The 23725-nt window shown below is 42.9% G+C and overlaps 1 protein-coding gene across 1 annotated transcript in view; it reads right to left on the bottom strand.

Annotated features, from left to right (window-relative positions):
* IQSEC2 (IQ motif and Sec7 domain 2) overlaps nt 1-23725 on the bottom strand; it is an 84131-nt gene that overhangs the window by 56835 nt on the left and 3571 nt on the right. Inside the window, exon 2 of the mRNA XM_003803220.3 lies at nt 3553-3582. Within this exon, the coding sequence (XP_003803268.1) occupies nt 3553-3582 (30 nt within the window). The remainder of the gene's footprint in view (nt 1-3552; nt 3583-23725) is intronic.

Raw genomic sequence — 23725 nt, 5'->3', positions numbered from 1 at the left:
TGTCAAAGATCAGGTACCGGTAAGTAGCTGGATTCATCCCTTGGTTCTCTGTTCTGTTCCATACATCTATATATAATTTTAATGCAATCCCCATTAAAGCTCCGCTGTCATATTTTAAAGATCTTGAAAAAATAATACTGCATTTTATATGGAGTCAGAAAAAACCTCGAATAGCCAAGACATTACTCAGGAATAAAAACAAAGCAGGAGGAATCACGCTACCAGACCTCGGATTATACTATAAATCCATAGTGATCAAAACAGCATGGTACTCTCTGTTTTCAAGTTCTATTCTTCGCCACATTTTTTCAGCTTGACTATAGGGGAGGGCAGAGGGCACTATAATTTGTTGAACCACATATTTTATGCTAAGCATTGCTTTACTTTAAATTCTTTCATCAACCCAAAGAAGTCAAGATTATTGTTTCTATTTCACCAAAGTGAAACTAAGAACCAGAGAAGTTAAGGGACTTTGCAAAGAGCACACAGCTAGGAAGCAGGTTCTGTCACTAGCTAGCTTTGTGATCGTGACCCATGGTCAGTCCCTCTTTGGACCTTGGCTTAAGATGCCTTTCAGTTAGATCTATGACAACTTCTCACAGATCTACAGGAATTCCAGGCACCTTCCTCTCCCCCCAGCCCTCCCCCCATCACCAGCTTTTTGGCTCTAATTAGATTGCACACTTCCTTTGACACTCCATACTTAGAAGCCCTGCCAGCCCTGCCAGACCTACAGGAAGGTCTGTAGTCTATCTACCTGCTCAGCTCACTCCTTGCTATTTACTTTCCACAACATCCCAGGCTTAGCCCCTCTCCCCACAGTTTATTCTATCCTCCTAGCCTTTCCCTCTCCACACATGTACATATGCACACATAATGTTTATTAGATGAATAAACGTGTTCCAAGAGACAAATTTGTCCATTCACATAACCAGAAAATCACTTAGCCAAAAATGAAGGCTTTTACCTCGATCCAAAGTTTCTACCCTTTCTAGGCTACAGAGCTTAGCCTATCTCCAATTTTCTCCATCTCCCCACTGATAATATAGGAGGTAGCTGTGACCCAGCCCCAACCAGTGTTATGACTATAACAGTTGTTCTTTTCCTGCCCAGATCTGTTTTGGCCCCACCAACTGCTCCCTGTCTCTAAACTCACCCCTTAATTTCTTCCACATGCTGATTCCATCTCCAGCAATGCCTTCTTTATGCAAAGTCTGCATAGCAGTTCTCTGTAGCTCTGCTCAGACACTGCCTGCTCTAGGAAGCTCTCCCAGATCTCTAACTGGAGTGAACTTAAGAATATACAAGTGGGTCCCAAGAGAATCCTTATAGGACCCCACTCAACCCTGGTTTCAAGTTAAGAATCTTCCCACCATGTTAAAAAGACCTTGCCTCACACATGCTATGCTTTAGGCTCTTCTCACAGCCTGAGTTTAACCCTCGCTTTCCTGACTGCTAAGTACTCAAGGCCTGTATAGCCTCTTTATTGGTCTAGGATGGATGTTAAGAAGCATGTCTGAGTAAAACAAATGCTGGATTTGGAATCAGACAGCCCAAGGCACTGAAAATAGGAACCTCATTTTCCTCAACTGTAAATCAGGGATTATAATCCATACCTAATAGGGCTATATGAGTATTAAATAAGATTATATTCAGAGTTCTTAGTAGGAACCAATAATGACTGCTATAATTTCTAATATTAGCATAAGGATGAAGGTGACTATTGTCGGCTAGCCTGTTGAGAGCTCCCATGGTGATGGTGTGAGCAGGGCTCTGGGCATGGTGCTGGGCAGACCTGGGGTTGAATCCTGGCTCAGCCATATATTAGTTGCTTGGATGTAGGCAAAACCCATAACCACCCTGAGCCTCTGTTTCCTCAACTGTAAAACAATGATGATAAAGCTGCCCAGGAGGGATAGTATCATCAGGAGTATCAAACAAAAGAAAACCCCTATCAACTTCTGGAAGTGCTAAAGGCCCAATGTATGTCATCATATGACTTATGATTATGATCATTCTTAAACAGCTTGAGGCCCTAGGAACTCTTCTGCAGGGAAGGGCTGAGAACTAGAGACATCATCAATCTTGCTCCTCAATGAGTAGCAGGCACAACATCCTACATCCTGTAGGAGCCCCATGCTTGGGGTCAGCCTAAATTGCCTTTCTATAAACCCACAGTGGGATCATGAGATCCATGTTATTTTTTAGGCAATTCCCTTCCTAAGTGCTAGGGACAAGCCACTCTTGTGACATGCTCCTTGGCTACATGCTGGGACTAATTATTTCTCATCACATATCCCTTGTTCAGACGCTAGGACTGACTGTGTACATCATATTCCCCCTGATTTAAAGCTGGCCTCAGTTTGAGTCCATCCCGCAGCCCCAAACTTGGCTCTAGGCATCAGTGTATTCATCTCAGACCTCCAGCCAGGGATGCTAGGACAAAGTGTGTCTCATTAGACATTTTTGTCTGTATGCTGGCATCCTCTGCCTCAAACCCATATCCATTGCCTGGATGACAGGACCAGGGCTGCTGCATATAGTTGGGCATAGTATGCACCCCACAAGGGGTCACAGCCAAGAGGGGATGAACAGGGGCTGATTTCCAATTCATGCTATGCTCACCACACTAGGAACCCTGGTGGAGGACCACAGTAGCCCAGAGGAAAGGAAGCATTTTTCTAATTAAGGCACTCAAAGGGTGTACCCTTGAAAGGTGCATCTTTTTCTATTCTTCACAAAGGTGCTGTATATGCTAGTGGCAGCTCTGGCTGGGATGGACTATACCCATCTACGCCTCCATTTCCTAGGTTCATCTTATCTCAGAACCCCATTCCATAGCCCCTAGCCTAGATAATAAGGCTGATTAGGTCCTATCTTGTCCTCCTCCATCATTCTTATATAATCCCTATACTTGACACTTTTGCTTTTATGAAGTTTTTGATGGGGTAAGGCCTAAGAAATACACAAAGAACCCTTGCCTCTTCTCCAGTTTTACTCCTGCCTCCCCAAGCAGCAGATGATGATGACTTTAAAACTTACTGAAGCTTATACACTTTTTTTACCAAGCATGTGAAAAAAATTTTACTTTCATTGTAATGTGTATTGCTAATTTCAGGAAGGTGCCATGTCCAACATCCATCCACATCCCAGTACTCAGAGCTGGCATTGTTTAGGATGGACTGTGAATGCCCAGCAAATTCCCTTTTATAGATCAGGGAAGCCCAACATCTACTGTGCTACTTTCTTCCTCTAGGAGGAAAAGATGGAAAAGGTCCTGGGTCCAGAGCTGACCTCTCTGAAGATCAGCTTTCACATCTGGGTAGCTCCTGTGAGCCCCCACAGTGTTTGGTCAAGCCCCAAGTTAGAAAGACTGAGAACAATCTTCAACCCCCTCCCCACACCAGCCACACCCCCTTACCTCCCCCCCATGTCTATCCCAATATCAATATCCCTTAAATTGATCCCTACTCCTGCCCATGGATCCAAATGTAACAAACCAGAGACCCCAGCCCCATTTCCCAACTACTATTAAAGAAAGAAGGTACTGACCTGACTGTTCTGGAATTCTCACCATCAGATCTGAAATGGAAACAGAGAAAAAAAAAAAAAAACAACACAATCAGCATATGTTCTCTATTCTCCTTCTGCCCTATGTAGTGGTCTCTGGGCCTTAGGACTTAATGCACATGATAAAAACAAGGGGAAGGGTATTTCATGTAAAGAGAATGGCATGTGTAAAGGATGTGAGATGGTAAGGTGCCTGTACAACTGGAGAAATAGAGGAAGATAATGTGGCTGGGATGGAGTGAGCAAGAGAAAGAGTAAAGGAGGTGAGGACAGAGAGGCACCAGGAACCAGTTGTGTGGAGCCTAGTGGGTCATGGTGAAGTGTGGCTTTCTTTGCAGTGGCCTCGGAGGCAGCCTACAGCTATGGGCAGGGGCAAAGCCCAAGCTTTAAAAACAGAAAGACCTAGGCTCAGATATCAGCTCTGCCACTTACCAGTCTCCCATGACCTGAACTAGTCACTTTACTCCTCTGAGTCTGAGCCTCAGTTTCCTCACTTGTAACATGAGGCCAATCCTCCCAGCACTGTTTGGATGATTAAGCCCTTTGGAACCCAGTAGACAAATGCCAGGTGTTATTAATACCTTAGAAGAGGCTTTGCCAATTGCCTGGTCCAACCTGCTTATTTTCCAGATGAAGAGAACAAGACTGAGAGGGTAAATGAGTCAGCTGCTGGGTTCCTTTCTACTACACCGGTTTGCCTTTTCATTGTGAGATTCCCCTCAGAGGCAAAGGAAAGGCAAGAGAAGAGAATGGAGTAGGAGACAGCTCTGAGGGAACAGATAGAACGAGTGAAATCTGAACCACAACCCCCTCCAGATACTCCTCCCCAAGAAGAGTTTGAGGTGTATGCAAGTGTGTGTGCATATGTGTGTGTAGGGGAGGGAGGGTTAGGACAGTGGAGTTGCTGTCCATTGGGGACAGAGAAGGAGAGGAAGGAGGACCAGGAAACTTGTGTTTGTCTTTTTCCTCTCTCTCTATCCCAGGCCTCCTACCTTCTCCCATGCTGGGTTGCAAAGGAGATAGAGATGAACACAACCATAGGCTTTGTTCTCAGCTTAGAGCGCCAAGACATGACTTTGGCTGAGTGCCAAATGACAGAGGCTCACGCAGGGAGGGAAGGTAGGCCTTGGAAGGAGGGATGGGAAGGCAGGCATCAGGGTGTTAGAGCTCAGCCAGTAAGCACAGAACTCCCAGTTCCACTACTTACTAGCCATGTAATCCTAGGGAAGGCACTTCACTGTGTCCAGCCTTAGTCTTTTCACTTGTAAAATGGGGCATGTGGGTGGTAGTGGCGAGAATTCCTCCCTTTATGGGATGGCTATGAAGCTTGGCCTAGCACAGTGCCTGGCACATGGTACATGCTCAGCTGATGACAGTGGTACCAACCTTTAGCCTTCTGAGTCCCCTGAGGGAACAGAGGGCCAGGGCCACAGAACACTGTATCCCATTCATTAAAACTTCCCATCTCCTTCTGTAGCAACAAGATTGCTTCTGAGGCCTGGTCCAGCTATTCTCATGTACTAGGTCTGAGGGGCCTGACTTTAATGATTCCCTAACTGCCTACAGGATCGTGGTGAAGCCCCCCAGCCTTTCTCTCTAACACTAACCCTCTGCTTTAGGCAGGCGAGTCTCCTTACCACTCACCTACCCCCTAACCAGCACACATTTACTCAGTCTACTGCATACCAGGGCCAGATCTAGGTATACAATCCCTCAAGAAGCTCACAGACACCTACTTTAGGATTTTCTTTTTTTTTTGAGACAGAGTCTCATTTTGTTGTCCTTGGTAGAGTGTTGTGGCATCATAGCTCACAGCAACCTCAAACTCCTGGGCTTAAGCAATTCTCTTGCCTCAGCCTCCCAAGTAGCTGGGCACCTGCCACAACACCCAGCTATTTTTAGAGATGAGGTCTTGCTCTGGCTCAGGCTATTCTCAAACCTGTGAGCTCAAGCAATCCACCTGCCTTGGCCTCCCAAGTGTCGGGATTACGTGCATGAGCCACTGCACCCAGCCTCTACTTTAGGATTTAAACAACATATATAATCATGTCTGCCATGATCATGAGCAATCGTTGAGCACTTACTATGTACCACACACAATGTTATGCTCTTTTTGTGCATATCGCCTTTGATCCTGCAAAGTAGGGGTTATTCATCCAATTGTAAGATGATGAAACTGAGACTCAGAGAGGTTGTGCCCAAGGTCACACAAGTAGAGGAGCTTAGAGTGAACCCCAAAGCTGTACAGAAGCTCAGTTCTGGGTACATATGCGCTGTTAGGTAGGGTGAGTTCCCTCAACTTCATTCTCCAAGGTCAAGCCAGAGAGGTACTGATAGACCCAGTGCTCTTTCTGAGAGATTACAAGATGTAGCTCTGCTCCAAAAGTACTTCTATATGATATGTTACAGTGAATTAGCCACTTCTCCTCACTGTAGACTGATTCTTACTATTAGTAGTTTGAGGGTACACAGCATCTTATGACTCTTAATGTAGGGGTACAGCTTACCTCAGGGGTCTATCACCCTTTATATAGTTAGTGTATTATTAATTATATATAGGCAGTAATTATCAATGCTATGCTATCCACCTCACCTCTTCCTCTTTCTCATACCCTGCCTAATGATTAGTCTGCCTCCTACTTCATAAACCTGGGTCACAGCTGTTTTGGGAGGCAGTAGGGACTGATAAAAAAGAACACTGGTTTTATTATGGCTCATTACCTAATTGGCAGTGTAAATTTGGACAAGTAACTTCCCTCTGGACCTTGGTTCTTCATGTGTAAAATGACGGGGCGATATTAGTTGAGTTCCAAGAAATCTTCAGGCCTTAAAATATTTCATTCCTTTAGAACCCAACATTTCTTTCTTTTATCAGCTAGATTATCAACATCAGTAAGCAAAGGCCCAGAGAGGATACCCCACTTTGTCAATCCATGTCAGTAGAGATGGATTTCTCCTGCTACTCTCCATAGCCTTCTCTTAATGAAAGGCCACTTAGGATACCAAGATTCTCAAAAGGCTTGGGTATGCCAATTCCCACCCACAGTAGTGACACTCAATAATCAGTAATGTGTTGAAGCCTATGAGTATAGTGATCATATTTTCTGGACCAAAAACTAGAGTATGTAATCTGGCCAAGGATTTTGATGATGCTGCTTCCAGATGCCTGAGGCAATTGGGAAGATGGGAGGATAAATGGCAAAATATCAAAAGTGCCTGAACCTTTTGGAGACTTATGGGGATAACAGCAAAATGACTGAAAAGAATGGAGTTCTTAGAGTCACCATTTTGGAGTTTCTGCCCTTGCCTCCTCACTGAATTCCCTGCTTCTTATTTTGATCCTCCAAGATGGCTGTAAGCAGTAACTAGGGGAATATGGTGCCTCTCCCCAAGAACCTAGCACTGGACAATAAACAAGGTTGGCCTCTGAAAGCTAAACTAGTAAGACAAAGACAAAACGCATCAGAAATAAAATATACAGAGTCACCTGAATGAGAGAGACTGGTCTTCAGGACAGGTTTGAGTAACATGTCTAAAAGATCATGTGTCCAACAGAATCCAGGAGGTTGGACACCAAAAGAAGTAGATTTGTTAAAAATGAGACTTGAAGGGGCAATTGCAAACAGGGCTCCTCCCAGGAGTGTCCTAAGGAAGAAGAGGCAGGTACCCTGCCCAGGAATTGTATGAGTGTCTCTAAAAGCTGAGAACCAGTCCTTGGGGCAGTGAGGCACCTTTTCTCTGGAACATCACCTTGTTTGACTGCAAGTGGCTTCAGTGAAATTTGTCCTTCTAACACTGATGGCTACAGGAACATTCTAAAGCACAAATCAGTGTGGTTCTCCAGCTTTGAACATTAAGCAATTTCCCCACCGATCTCCCCAGTGATCAAGCCCAAATCTCTCCAAAGCTCTAAATCTCACATCTTCCCACCTACCTTTTCATCTTATCTGGTAGGTGCTACCTCTGGAACACATTTGCCCTTCTTTATGTTTTTTAAATGATTTTTAAATTTTATTAAAGTAATACATGAAAATGGTTTAAAAAGTTGAATTGTAAAAAAATCTTAACAAAAATTATTGGTCTTCTTTCAACCCTTTTAGTTCTTTTTTTCTGAATAGACTTTCTTATTTTTTAAGTATATGCTCACATTGTTGATCCATTTTTGATATTGTCTTGTGTATTCTTTTTAAATTTCATTTTACACCAAAGTCACATATGTCTATAGATTTTCAAGTCATACCATACTGCAGGGATTAAAAAAACACACACACACAACCAAATTCCCTGTTTTACCGCTCCTTGCTCCCAGCTCCCAGTTTCAAAGGCAACCCCTGTTCATCTCTTTTCACTGATTTTTCTCTATTTGCCTTCTCACTTCTAAAGAACACATGCATCCTTCTGTTTCTTGATTTGCTTTTTCAGCTTTGTGTGTTATGTCCTGAATTCCTACTACAGAGCAAGAGAATACAGCTTTCTTATACACATTGCTACTATATTTACATATCTTTAAACATGATTTTACACACATGACTGTGTGGTGGGCGACTACTTCTACTCACTCTAGTTGTCCTGCAGGTACACACATGCCCTCCTCTCATTCCACCAGTAGAGTTATATCACAAAGTTTGGGTTAAATTAACACTGGTGTTCAATCAACATTATTGATCATGTTGAACATATGATTGCATGGATACTAATAATGGGTAAATCATACCATATACTATGATTACACCTTCTTTCCCATCCGACTTTTTATTTTATCCAGTATTGATTACTATCTGTTTTTTTATTGGCTTAATTCTTTTCATACAAATGATCAATTCTCCCCAAAGCATCACAAGTACAATTCTTCTATCAGTATGTTTTCACACATCAGGAAATCCATCGGATTATTTTTCCCTTAGAAACTGCCATCCTCCTGCTGTAATCTAGACTGGCTCCTCTATAGGCCTGCCTAGGTATTGCCCTAAGACTTTCTATCTTCTCCATTCTCCCAGGATTCCCTTCCTCTCTCTTTTGTGTTGGGTTTCTTGCTTCCTAGATTCCATGGCTTTTTTCTGAGTTTATGTCTGCATTTTGTTGGAGCACATTCTCCAGTGCTTCATGAGAAAGGAGGCATAAGACATAAAACCTGTAGCCCTTAAAAGTTTGAAAATTTCTTTTATTATTGTAATTTCATTTGTTATAATAAATATATAATATATAATTATATTTATTATGATACATATATAATATATGCTGGGTTATATATATAAATATTATGTATATTTATTTATTATAATAATTTTTGTTTGTATTTTTTGACATTCCAGTTTCTAGTACTGAATACCCTCATCTTTGATTGATAATTTGGCTGTGTATAGACCTCTAGGCTGGAAATCTTTTTCTCTTAGAATATTGACAGCACTGCTCCATCGTCTCCTAGATTCCAGTGTTGCTATTCTGAAGTCCAATGCCATTTCTTTTCTTGATCCTCTGTATATGATATGTTTTTGTTTTTGAAGCTCTTGGGATCTTTTCTTTAATCCCTGGTGTTCTGAAATGTCACAGTGGCATATCTTGGTGTGGGTCTTTTTACTATTTCTTGCTGGGTACTCAGCAGGAGTTTTCATTTCTTCAGTTCTAGGAAATACTCTTGTATTATGTCTTTGAAAATTTCCTTCCTATTGTTTCCTCCATTCTCTATTTCTGGATATTGGAATTCCTCAATTGATCTTCCAATTTTATCATCTTTTTCTCTTCTGTCATTCTCATTTATCTTGTTATTTTGCTTCCTAGGATTTCTCCTTACCTTGTATTTGCTAATCCTTCTGCTGAAATTTTTATTTTCAGTCCTACAATTTTTAATTTCCCAGGTTTCTTCTTCTCTTTTCTTTTGTTGCTTCCAAATTCATTTTTTATGTTTGTTTGCTTTTTCAGTCTCTCTTCCAAGCTGATGTTCTTCCTTAAATAGTCTTGGACTATCTAATCATCTTTGGCTATCTAGAGCTTAGGTTTTTTTTCCTTAAAAAATCAATTTGTTGAGGTTTAGTTTACATAAAATAAAAGATACCTATCTCAAGGGTCCTTGGCTGGTGATCCTTCACCATTGGTTCTCATGAATCCACCAAGTTACATGGAAGCTTTATATGTACATGGTGCTTGCCAATGGTGGGCTTCATTATCAAGTTATTGGTCTGAAAGCCTATTATTTTGTTGGAAGATTCCCAAATATCATCTTTTGGAGATCTTTTTTTCTGGGGCCTTTCAGTTTCCCCAGAGAAGAATCCTTTGATCTCTTGTGTGCATCTGACTTTGGTGTCCTAGAAGTGGGAAAGTGGAAAGAGGCTGGAGTTCCACTGTTTTATTTATTTTTAATTTAATTTAATTTTTTTTTGAGACAGAATCTTACTATGTTGCCCTCAGTAGAGTGCCCATGGCATCACAGCTCACTGCAACCTCAAACTCTTGGGCTTAAGTGATTCTCTTGCTTCAGCCTTCCAAGTAGCTGGGACTACAGGTGCCTGCAACAACACCCAGCTATTTTTTGGCTGCAGTTATCATTGTTTAGCAGGCTGGGGCTGGGCTCGAACTCACCAGCTTCAGAGTATGTGGCTGGCACCCTACTTACTGAGCTACAGGTGCCGAGCCAGTTCTACTGTTTCAGGTAGAAGAAAGTTGGGGTCCCATCATTTTAGGTTGTAGATCCCTTTACCTATAGTCTTGTTTTACCCCATGTTTTGCTTGGTGTCTTCAAGTCCAAAGTCTCTTAACTCCAAAGAATCAACCTCCATCTGTAGAAATAGGGCAGGGGTTGTGGGTAAGGAAGGTCATTGACTGAACAGCATTGGAAAAGGGCCAAGAGGAAAAGACTCTTTTAGGTCCTTACCTCAACCTGCCTTCTGAGGTCCACAGTACTGCCGAATCCTAAGCATTGCCAGGATTCTCTAAGTGAAATAGTTTACTTCTGGTCAGCATCCCAAACTTTATGTATTTCTACCTTTTTTATTCCTTTATTCATATTTTAGTGGGATTTAGGAAGAAAAAAGAGAGAAATAAGTTTATTCAACTCACTGTGTTTAATAGGAAGCATCCCTTCTCATTCCAGCCAACTCCTATTCATCCTCCATGACTCATTTAGGTCCCTCCTCTTCCAGAAGCTTATCTTCATGTTCCCAGGCTGGGTTAGGGGCCCCTTATCTGGTCTCCCACAGTATCCTTTTCTTGCCTCCATCACAGTCCTGATCAAACTGTTCTGAAATTTTCCATTTCCAAGCCTGACTCTCCCAACAGACTAAGAGCTCCTGGAGGTCTTGGACTGTGTCTCATTCCTGACTAGACTCCCAGAACTCAAGTTCTCATTTCCAGAGGTATGAAGTAAATGAGGTAATGGAATGAATAAATAAATGAATGACTACAGGAATGAATCAGACCCAGCCAGAGGGACCATCTAGAAAGGGTAACAAGCTGAATAAAATTGCTTGTACATAAGGTCAGTTCCCTAAAAGCTATAAGTTCTCTTAAAGGTGTGTGTGCAAGTATGCCTGTTGCAGCATGATTTAAACCAGTGAAAAAAATGGACCAAGTTTCTACATTCAGAGAATGGTTAGCTCCATCACAGTACATCAGCTGCCACTACAAATGATGGCTATGAAGAATATGCAATTAGAAGGGGGAAATGCTCAAATAAAAAAAGCAAGAAAAAATAGTACATGTAGAATCATTTCAGCACTATAAAAAATGCAGAAAACAAGGGAAATATACCAAATGCTCTGGTATATTGCTCTGATTTTCTACTTGACTTTTCCAAGTTTTTATAAATTTTCTAAAATGAAAGAATGCATTATATGTATAATTTTAAGAAAGCTACTAGGAAAACTAGATTTAATATCCTAAGAGTACCATAACAAAATACCTTGAAGGGGGCTCTAATAGTCTGTGTGCTCCTTTGTTTTCTGTAGGGTTTACTGGGAAAGCTTCATTCTTTACTGGCCAGAGGCCCTTAAGGCTCAGGTCCACAGACCTTCCCCTAATAATACCTTTACTACAAAGTAGGACTGAGCTCAGGAAGCCAAAGGAGGATTTTAGAGCCTAGTCTATTACAAATCACAATATCATGGGCTCTACTGGGAAACACATGACCCAACGCTAAGTCTCACACTTTACAAGTCCTTCCCTATGAGGCAAAGTGTCTATGGGGCCAAGGAGCTATGCCCATAATGATCTTTGGTCCTATCCCCTATGGACTACACTCCAGGTGCCCAGGAACCCAGAATTTCCTGTCCAAATTTCTTGAGCGAATTATGTGTTCCAGGAATTATGAACTTCCAGGAATTATGTGTTCTTATGAACCAGATCCCCTGCTAGGATCAAGGGGTGGCCAAAGTGGAAGGGGAGATAAAAGGGCTTGGAGAGTGGGCTGAGGTGTCTGTACAATCTTAAGGTTCCATACGGAAAGAGAAAAGGATAGGGCTAAGGGTACCAATTGCCTTTCCTGGGCCCTGAAAATACAGAGGAAGGCAAGGCTATATATAGATTCTTAGGTCCCAGGATTTATAGAAGGGTCTAGTCTTGACAAATTTGCATTCAAATCTATACATTTGTGGGGTAGCCATGGATGAGTTCATTCTCCCCTCTTAACTCAGATTCTCCAACTATAAAATAAGCATAATAATTCTTCTGTCAGAGAATTATGGTGAGGTTTATAGAATGACACAATAGTTATGAGCACAGGTTTTGGGTCAGACAGGCCTGGGTTTGAATCCAAGATATACCCCTCTAGCTATGTGATTTACATCTTTAAGTTTCATCTTACTCACCAATATAATGGAGATAATGACAGCACTAATATGATTAGATTGTTGGGAGGATTATGGTTATAAAAAATATGTGAAAGCTGGACATGGTGGCTCACACCCATAATCCTAGAACCCTGGAAGCCTGAGGCCATAGGATCCCTGAGCTTGACATCAGTCTGAACAAGAATAAGACCCCGTCTCTACTAAAAATAGAAAAAAAATAGCTGGGTGTAGTGGCACATGCTTGTATTTCCAACTACTTGGGAAGCTGAGGTAGGAGGATCACTTGAATCCAGGAGTTTAAAGTTGCTGTGAACTAGGCTGACATCATAGCACTCTAGCCCGGGGCAACAGAGTGAGACTATGTGTCAAAAAAGGAAAGGAAAGAAAGGAGAGAGAGAGACAGAAAAAGAAAGAAAGACGAGAGAGAGAGAGAGAGAGAGAGAGGAGGGAGAGGGAGAGAAGAGGAGAAGAAAAGAGAATGTGATAACACTAGAAAATGCTTAAAAGAGTAAAGGCTGCTTAATAATGGTTGTGCAAATATTGGCTGTGGTTGAGTTGACTGGGCCTTCTGCACTCCCCATCCCCCTGCCCAGCTTTATTTTTCTCCATGGTACTTACCACTACTGGACATATTATGTGTCTTTTTGTTTATTTGTTTCTTTTCTGTCCCCACTCCAGGTGTACAAACACTAGAATGTCAGCTCTGTAGGGCAGAGGTTTTATCTGTTTTATTCACTATTTTCCAAGTGCCTGGAAGAGTGTGAAGCCCAGAGAAGATGTTCTTCAAATGTCGAGTAGTTATCTGCCACATAGATAAGACTAAAAAAGCATCTGGCCATAGGAAGAGCCAGAATAAAGGCATGGAAGCATAAAGAAGCCTAATATGCTTAGAGAACTCTAAATTGGCACAACTTGAGTGTAGGGTTAAGAAGGGAACAAAGGGATAAGTGGGACTGTGTCCTTATCTAAAGGAGCAGGCAAGAGCTTCCTTACATTACAAGTGGCATGAAGACCTATTTGTGATGGCCAGCAAGTAGAAAAGCACTAGGAGGAGATAAAGATGCTTCCCAAATTCAAGTGCCACCTAAATCATTATCATGTGAAAGATGAAAGCAAAAACTCTTTGAAAGATGATTCAGGCGGAGAGGAAGACTCCTTTCTTGGGGACCCATCTGAGCCAATATTCAGACCTAGAAATGATAAAAAGAGCATAGAAGACAAGTGGATGAGGTAATGGTGACAGGCAAGAAAATCCCCTGAAGATTATTAAAAGAGAAGAACAGCTAGATGAACCACAGGACAAATCAGAAAGCTCATTGCACAGTGGAACTGCTTTCCACAATGTATCCAAACACCAAAGGCAAAGATGGCAATGAGGATGCAAAATAAAGGCCATAATAATTTTGAGTCCTGGGCAGCGCCTGTGGCTCAAAGGAGTAGGGCGCTGGTTCCATATGCTGGAGGTGGTGGGTTCAAACCCAGCCCTGGCAAAAAAAAAAAAATAATAATAATAATAATAATTTTGAGTCCTTATTTACCACAACTCACTTAAGAGGTTCTGTGATGATAAGGATGATGATGACAATGATGATAATGATGATGATGACAAAGATTGCTGCATAGCTCAAATAAAATATTTGTCTATCACATTTATTTATTTATTTATAGACAGAATTTCACTCTGTCACCCTGGGTAGAGTGCCTTGGCATCATAGCTCACAGCAACCTCAAACTTTTGGGCTCAAGCAATCCTCTTGCCTCAGCCTCCTGAGTAGCTGGGACTACAGGTGCCTGCCATGATGCCTGGCTAGTTTCTCTATTCTTAGTAGCGACAAGGCCTCGCTCTTTCTCAGCCTGGTCTGGGACTCCTGAGCTCAAGTAATTCATGCACCTCGGCCTCCCAGAGAGCTAGGATTATAAGTGTGAGCCACCACATCTGGCCTATCACTTTTAAAATCTCTTTTTTGGGAAATAAAGAATAAAGTGTCAATTCACATTTATATTTTATTTATTTATTTATTTATATTTTGAGACAGGGTCTCAGTCTGTCACCCAGGCTAGAGTGCCATGGTGTCATGGCTCATAGCAACTTCAAACTCCTGGGTTCAAACAATCCTCCTGCCTCAGCCTCCCGAGTAGCTGGGACTACAGACACCTTCCACAATCCCTGGCTAGTTTTTCTATTTTCAGTAGAGATGGGATCTTACTCTTGCTCAGGCTAGTCTTGAACTCCTGAGTTCAGGTGATCCACCTGTCTTGGCCTCCTAGAGTGCTAGGATTACAGGAGTGAGATACCTAGCCTGGCCAATTCATATTTTGAAGAGAAGAAAGATAGGCAGACTACAACCAAGGGAGCCTTGAACATCACACATCGAAATGTGAACTTCATCCTGTAATTGCTGGGGAGGCCCTGGGAGGCTTGACCCAAGGAGTGACAAAGTCAAATGCTGCCTCCTTAGAGAATGCCTTCCTTAATCTTGTGTTCCTTTCAAACATAAACAAATATTATATATTATGTAATCATAATAAAGATGATACACAGGCTTTATTTGATCCTTAGTGTATTCTGCCTTATAAGAATCCAAATAATCACAAACTTAATATTTAGTATGCACCTACTAAATAGTAACTTGTGTTATCTTTGAAATATTGTACAGATGCAGAAACTCATTGTACAGATGCAGAAATTGAGGCTCACAGGAGCAATATGATCTACCCAGAGTCACACAGCTAATTAGTGGGGCCAAGATCCAAATCTTGGTTTGTCTGATTCCAAAACCAAACCTCTTCATCTCTCATCCCAGCCTATGAGCTTGGCCTCTCTGCCTCACCTGTCTCCTGTCTCCCCTCCACATGGTACAGCTTAAGACCCCCCCACACTATGAACATTCAGGTACTGATTCTAAAAGAGAAAATCATTCGAGGACAGAAAGTGGGAGCGCCAAATAAGGAAGATGGGGTTAGACACAGGTATTACAGCCTAGATTATCAGCTCAGCACTATGATGAGAGAAAGAAAGAGAGAGAGCACAAAAGAAAATGGGAAAATCTGGCTCTCCAGCCCTCCTTTCTTCCCTCTGCTGAAGGCAAAGAGATAGACGTTCAGACATGATGGGAAAGAGTAGGGGGAAGCGTTTGCAGCTAGTATAGCCTGCTGTTGCAGAAACCTCAGCTCAGCCTCCTAGCCCCCCTCCCCCCCAGCCAAGCCTGAATGACCTCATTGTGGCCTCTGTTGCCTCTAACCCCAGCCCCTGTCATGAGTATCCCTTTGGTGGCCTCTGGAGTGCCACTTTCCTCAACCTCTGCCACCTAAACCCTGAAGTCAAAGGAGCCCTCAGCTAAGGAACTGACACCTGGTTCTGACCCCAGCCCTGCTGATGCAAGAAAGCTTCTACCTCTGGGCCAGCATTTGCACCTTTCTGGGTGCCCTCTCTGTGACTTAAGAGACTCTTAGTCTGTTGTGAGCTGGGCTTTGCCAGGATTGGCTAGGTGCTTGGACAGCACCCTGGCTTCTTTGCTCAGGAAGCCTAAGGTGGACCACAAGTGATAGGCCAGATGTGGTGGCTCACACTTATAATCCTAGCTCTCTGGGAGGCCGAGCTGCGTGAATTACACTATTTGGCCCTGCAATGAATAACATTGACACAGTCATAATCACATAAATACAGTGTATTGGCAGCCATTTTTTGTAATCAACCTCTCTAAAGCACTGAAAACCTAATTATTTCTACAGAACAGAATGTGAATAGAATCAACCTTGCTGGATATACCAGTACAGAATACTGAGACTGGGAGGATTAGAAGGGAAGAATGGGCACTAATAACAATGCTTTACATAGTTAGTGGTCAAGAGATGCTGTAAAAAATCAATGGAATAGAAATCAGAATTTAAAATAGTATTTAATAAAGTTACCAAGGTAATTAATAGAAGATCCCAAATGGTAATAAAAAACTATCAGAATCTAGGAGAGGAAGAGAGAAAGAGCTAGTTGTTATGAACAAGCTAAATTATTTTGTCATAGTAGGAAAAAGCCAAGAGATAACATTTTAAAAGTTGATAAATGAAGATGGAATTGTTGAAGTATGTTATTTAGAGATAAGAAGTTACCACTCAAACAACTAAATGGTAAAAGTGGTTGTCTCTGAGGGCTGGGAAGTGGGGGTGCTGGGAGACTTTGGCTTTTTACTGTGTCAGACCTTGTGTACTTTTTGTCTTTTCAAAACTGTGTATGTGTATTGCTTTGATTTAATTACTCAAAACAAGTCCTTTCTCTTTCTTTGGACCTCTGTCTCCCACATTATACATACAAAATGGAAAGGCTAATGATTCTGGGTAATGTGAAGTCCCATTCTCCAACCTATGTTTCTTTTGAAAGTAGGAGCAAGAGAGGTGGGTGAAGGGCTGGCCTGTCCTAACTAAACCCTTGGGTCCCCACAGCCATCACGCAGATACCTTCTGGTCCTCTTTAAATCCCACCATTACCAGTCCAGTCTCTCCAGCCTTCCATTCATTCAACTATTTACACTCACTCATTATTTATTTATACATGCCTGAGTCACAAAGGATTTCAGGCTGCTTACTGTAAGAACACAGAATAGATATTGAACTCAAAAATAAGAACTCAGAAAAAGAGATCAACAAAGATGCTAGGGCTGTACTTCAAATTAACTGGTGGCTGAGACAAAAAGGAAGATACAATGAACTATGACAGCCTCATATTAGGAAGGAGGGAATATACCACATTTCAGGATCATGTTCAGTGCAAAGCTTTGCCCAGCACTGAATTCTTCAAGTTATTGTCCACAGAGGTTTCATGAAAGAAAAGTAACTGTTTTTTTGAGCACCTTTAAATATCAGGGAATGCCATTCAAATTATCTTGGCTACTCTTAAGAGATGGGCATTGTCCCATTTTACAAATGAGGAAACTAAAGCTCAGACAAGATAAAGTGACCTAATTTAGATCATCCTATGACTTGGGGAAGAGCCTAGACTCAATCCCAGGTCTGTCTGTTTACGAAGCTCATTCTTTGTGTATCACATGTGGGGCCTCCAAACAGAGACACCTAGGCCAGAGACGCCCTGCCCAAGTTGATGGAGATGTAGTAATGACAGCCATAGGCCCACTCTCTTCCATGAAAACAAAAAAGGAAGAATTATAGGCCTGTCAGAAACCAGCAGAAAGCAAGCTGAGCCTGGACTGGGTAAGGAAAGAGAACCCTGGGTTTGCTCCCCAGCTATGAATCTTGCAAATTTTATTTCAGAGGGACTGGAACAGAGCAGCAGGTCTGTCTGCCATTGAAGCAAGAACCTTTTAGGTGATGCCCCTTCTTCATCACCTCCTGCCCTAAAAGTCACTTAGTCTCCTTTTGAGCTCTGGTCTTCTCATTTGTAGGACATAAAAAATAATCCCTGCAACCTTCACAGGATTTCAAGGCAGGAATTAGCACATTTAAGGAAGAATGCTTTGAACACTTACATTTAATAGTAAAGTGATGGCCAGTCACAGTGCCTCATACCTATAATCCTAGCCCTCTGGGAGGCTGAGGCAGGAGGATTACTTGAGCTCAGGAATTTGAGACCAGCCTAAGCAAAAGCGAGACTCTGTCTCTGCTAAAAATAGAAAAATTAGCTAGACATGGTGGAACATGCCTGTAGACACAGCTACTCTGGAGACTGAGGCAAGTGGATCACTTAAACCCATGGGTTTGAGGTTGCTGTGAGCTATGATGATGCTATGGCACTATATCCAGGTTGACAGAGGGAGATTATATTTCAAAAAATAATGAGAATAACATTAGAGTGACCCTTCAGAGCTCTTGCTTCTGCTCACACTTTTGAGTGGCCTTTCTACCTCTGTGCCTCAGTCTCCTCTGTAAACTGAACAGCTTCAGTTGCATGATTTTTCAGGGTCCTTCTAGCTTTAAATTTCTTGACTTTTTTGGTGGTATTATTAGAACCTTACTAGGCAGTGCCTGTGGCTCAAAGGAGTAGGGCGCCAGTCCCATATACCGGAGGTGGCGGGTTCAAACCCAGCCTGGGCCAAAAAACTGCAAAAAAAACAAAAAACAAAACAAACAAACAAAAAAACATGACTGGCTGCTGCTCCTCGGTGTTCCTGCATTAGCGTGTACTCCCCTCTGTCACAACACTTGTCCACATGTTGTCGTCATCCTTTTCCTTCATAAGTTATCTTTACTCCCACTGCCTAAGCATAGGCCTTCTCATCTCTCATCAGACTGTTTTGCCAGTCCCCTCACTGGATGCCCTCCAGTCTATTTTCCTAACTACCCTCTAGGAGATCTTTCTAAAACATGACTTTTAACATGTCCCCCCTGTAGTGGACAATAGGCACCTTTCCCCGACCCCCAGCTAAAAACCCTATGTTAGTTACCAATTCCTAATAGCATAAAGCTTAAGATGTCCTCATGATCTGGGCTGGCCAACTCTCCAGACTCCTGTCCCAACACTTCTTTGCCTCCCAGTCTGTGCTCTAGTTTATAGTGAATTGATAAAAGTGGCCCCTTCACATATCCTGCTGGTTTCTTGTCTCTGTGCCTTAACTTCCCTTTTGTTCCTAATTCCCACTAACTTAAATGCTATCCATCCTCCAAGCCTCAGATATTACCTCCTTCAGGAAGCCTTACTGGATGGTCTGGGTAAATGTCTCTCCTTTGGGCACCTACAGCCCCCTGTGCTCCTCTCTAGCATAGCACGCTGGACATCACATTGCAATCATCTGTTTCCATGACCATCTTTTACACTCAACTGTGAGCACACTGAAGCCAAGAACTGTAAAACGCTAATTACAGGACTCTCTGCCTGTGATGGTATGAGGAATGGCATATACTAGGGACACAACAGTGACTGGACTAACCTCTCTTCATAAATGTGGTAAGCTCCCACATGGCCTCTACTTCCTGATCTCCCACAGCACAGAGCTTGTTATTATTAATAATGCTCATCACTGAGTAAACACATACTGTGTGCTAACTGCTTATCTATGTCATCTTACTCAATTTTCACAACAATCATGATGAGATAGATGGGCTATTTATGAACTGACTAGTATATCAGATATACAGTTGTGTGAGATGTCTCCTAGTGTTGCATGAAAATTTGGTGGAAGGAAAAATTTAGGTACTTTTTCATTGTGGATATAATACTGATAATTCTGAAGTGTTTGTATGGAAGAAAAGATTGTTTTTATTTAGGTGAATGCAGTATGCTATTTCCTAGAGTCCAGCAGGAAACTACAAGGCCTGAATATGCAATACACATTATCCCTTTAACGCTTGGTATTATTGAGATGGTACCTACCAGTGATAGTAGTAATAAATTTACATCTAAATGTTATCCTGACCACCCATGTAGCTCTGGCTCATCATCTTTGTTTCGAAAGGGATGCTGGGCATCGGTTTTCACATTGTTGTTTTGTTTGCTATCCTCTGCCTCTAGGGGGCAGTGTAGTCTCATCTGTTATTTTCCATCTTCTGCCCTCAGCTTTCCATATTGATCAGGACCCTGATGAATATGCTGGAAAGCTAGGAAAGTTTCTGATACATTTTTATGAGGGGTAACATGACGCTGACATATCATAAAGTATGGTTTTGTCTCCATTTACTCCTTGAGAAAACTAAGGCTCTGAAAGTGAAATGATTTGCTTAGCATCACACAAAGCCCTCCTTCCATAGCACCACCCTTTCTCTGAAGGTTCCAGAAAGCTTCAGCTACTAAGCACTGGACAATGGGCTCCTCGGAATAAATGATTTCAATAGAGAGGCTTGGAGAGAAACCAAATACCATAAGGAAGTTAGAGTAAGTAGCAAATTATCTTGCCCTAAATGAGCTCCTTGAAAAGAGAAAGTAAGTCATTTATTCATCATTCTTCTTCTTGACCAATGTTTATGATTCTGCCAGAAAATACAGCAGGGAATGAGCCACAGAGGTCAAGTCTTATTTCAACTCCAAGATACCATGCACAGCCAAAGATCTGAGTGGAAGAAAGATTTTGTGAATAAACAAGCAACTTTCTACTGGGCTGGCTGACCTATACAAAGATCTTGTGCAGGCCTCTTTGCTCTTTTTGGAACAGAAACTTTTGCATGAGTCAAGACCATGGTTTGACATGGTCATGCCATGGTGAGGAGATATAATGATGAGCAGATTTGTCTAAATGTCTCCACAGTCTCATCCAACTCTGCTATCCTGACAGTCTATGAATTGGGAGACTGGTGAGTGTAAGGAATAGAAAAAGCAAAGGCAAAAATGTCTCCAGGGAGTGTGAGGGAAAAGCCTCAGAAAGGTCAAGAGAATTCTGAAGTTGTCATTTCTCGCTACAGTAGTTTGGGAAGAAAAAATCAGGCCCCACTGGCCATTAGTTCACCAAGACTTAATCAGACAATTCATCTGTCTATTCACCATTTACTGAGTAGTTCCTTAGTTGTATATCAGACATTATGATGGGTGTTATGGGTATGAGTAAAGGAACTACTCAATATATGTCAGTTAAATCCAAATCTAAAGAAGTTCTCAGTCTATTAGAGGGGACACAAGATGTAAAATACCATGAAGATATAAATAGAAAGCAGAATGCTCATTGTGAGGGTCAGGGATAAACTGAACATCAAGAGACACCAGAGAACATACACAGGATATATGACAGCTGAGTCCAGCCTGAGAACTGGGCACAGCAGCCCAGGAGAAAGGAACAGCATTAGCAAAGACATAGAGGCTATCAGAAGGCCTGGGTGGGCTAACACTGAAGGCACACAGGTCAGTGTGGCTGGAGCATGGTCTGTGTGAATGGGACTATAAAAAGATGAGAGAATAAGAAAGGTAAGTTGGCAGATCCTAAGAGGACCATGCATGGCAGGTAGAAGAGTTTGCAAGCCAAAAAGAGCGTGAAACTACTGGAGCCATACTTTAGAATGTGGCCTGGCTGCACCTCATCAGAGGCTTGACAGAACAAGAACAGGGAGGCACTTTATTAAGAGACTATGGCAAAAATTCAGGGGATGATGAAAAGAGGTAGCCTGCCTAGAGTAGTGGTCCTGGAAGCTCTGCTGGGGGAAGCCAGAGCCAAGAGTGGCTTTGATGTCCTTGAAGCCCACCTGTGGGAGGCAGTGATATACCATAGGCTTGGGAGCCAGACAGTTCCAGGTCCCATCCTGCTGCACCTTTCTGATGATCATTTCCAAGTGTGATAAATGAGGATAATAATAACACTCACTTTGCAGGGCTCTTTGCAAGTGAGCTAAGAAGTAATGCTTGCATAGTAGGTAAGAATGCTGTGGACCCTGAAGCCCTGAGCCCCTGGGCTCCATTAGCTCATTCACAGTTCTGCCACTTATTTATTAAGGGACCTTGGCTATGTTATCCACCCTTTCTGGGCCTCTGTTTCCTCATCTGTAAAATGGAGTTAAGTAACAATCTCAACACAAAAGGATTCACATGAATGTTGAATGAATTAATACATGAAAAGTGCTTAGAACAAATAGTGCTTGGCACCCAGTAATTGCAGTAAAAAAATGTTAGCTATTATTATATAAAACCACAGAACATAGGACCTGGCACACAGGAGCCTGGGACTCATTCTGTACACGTGTGGCCTCTTCTCCATGTTGCTAGGTCTTTACTATGCTCCCAGTGAATTCAGAGGCCATGGTAGGTAGTGGAGGGATAGATGAGGAAAGGGCAGGAGGCAAGTCTGGTCTTGTGTCTTCCTTCCAGCCCCTCCTCCACTCACTCTCCTTCTAAGTACCCCCAGCCCTCAGGGTCCTTAACTAGTGGCCTGGCCTTCCCTGATACCTCTTACCTCTGAGAATCTCCACTCCTCACCACCTTTGCTACTCATTTTGTCCTGAGCACTATCTTTATGAAATAGGTGGGCCTGCAGCCCTGTCTCCTTGGCCAGGGGATGGGGGTGCTCTGCTAGCACTAAGAACATGGTGTTCACTCAGCCTGGTGGCCCCTCCTGCCCTGTGCATACAGCCAAGAAGTATCTGTGGATGACAACAACCCCTTTCTTATCCTATATCTAGGTAGAGAAGCAAGTCTAATTCTTATTAAACTCAACATTATTATTTTCCTCCCACATGAAGATAATGCTCACAACACTGTGGGGTTGGGGAGGAAGATAAATGGTTTACCCTCCTTGGAAGAAGAAATCTCTGGGAAAAAACCCAAGATCTCAAAGGAGGTAGACTTTCCCAAAGCCTGTCTCTGGGCCTGCTCTCTCACAGGCTCCCTCTCAGGGGCCTTAGCCCATGTAGGGAGCACAGTGATATCCCACTGCATGCAGAGAACAGCCGGGCAATCACACCATAGACCACGCATCACCATGGCCATGAAGAACAACAGGCTGGCTCCTGCTCCTCTAGTTGCTATCCCCAAACGTGAGCCAGCTTGTGAGATGAGTGGAGGTGGGGGCAGAGGAAGGAGAGTTAACCACCATACTAGCTTTACCCCACTACTATCTACAGCAGAGCCAGAGCTGGGCCCGTGCAGAAAGCATGGGAAATGCAGCTGTCTTTAGTATGGAGCAACTCAGCAGTGTCCCCTAGCACGCCTATAAATCATTCCAGATGCCAGAACTGCAAGGGGGCCAGGCAATGATAAACACCCAAAACAGAGATCTTCTCTAATCACGGGGTAGGGGAGAGTGACAGAGGAGGTGACAATCTCAGGTAAAGAGATCTGATCATATAGTCAGGACCAACAATTACTAAAAACAAAATAAACAAAACCTTCACATACAGAGGACCAGCAACCAAAAGGAGGTGGAGACTCATCTCACTCTATGCTGCACTAGAGAGGCCACACCCAGAGCACAGCAGAAGTGATACCGGCATCCTGGAACCTATCCAGAAGGGACAGGACTAGAGAATGTAGGAATCCTGGGTGGATGATACAGATTGAACATGACAGCTGATGTCCAATGTACTAGAGGGAAATCATGTAGTAGGAGGAATCAATGTAATAGAGGGAATCACAGGATTAGGAGTTCGTCTTATTAACAGTGTGACCTCTGGTAGACTTCACTTCTCCGTGCCCTCACTTTCATCACCTGTAAAGCGTGAATTGAGGTGACAGACCCATAGCATTGTTGGGAGGACTAAATGAAGTCCCCAGGCAGAATGGGCCCCCAACAAGCTGCAGCTCAGTCCCGGTGCCACGCTTCCCTCTTCCTCCAGCAGAGGGAGCCTGGGGACCAGGAGTGCCCAGCCTGTACCCGCTCTACCTTGCCTCCCGCACTGCTGCAGCCTCTGCTGCTAAACTCCCACCCTGCCTGCCCTCGCTTCCAACGACAGTCGTCTCACCCACTCCTTACATACCCAGAACAGGCCTAGCAGGGGAGTCGCAGCAGCAGAAGCAG

This window comes from Otolemur garnettii, unplaced genomic scaffold (assembly GCF_000181295.1).
Source record: "Otolemur garnettii isolate 467f Iridium unplaced genomic scaffold, OtoGar3 scaffold00286, whole genome shotgun sequence".
Lineage (NCBI taxonomy): Eukaryota > Metazoa > Chordata > Mammalia > Primates > Galagidae > Otolemur > Otolemur garnettii.
The sequence above is the reverse complement of the archived record's forward strand: the minus strand, read 5'-3'. Positions and strand labels throughout refer to the sequence as shown.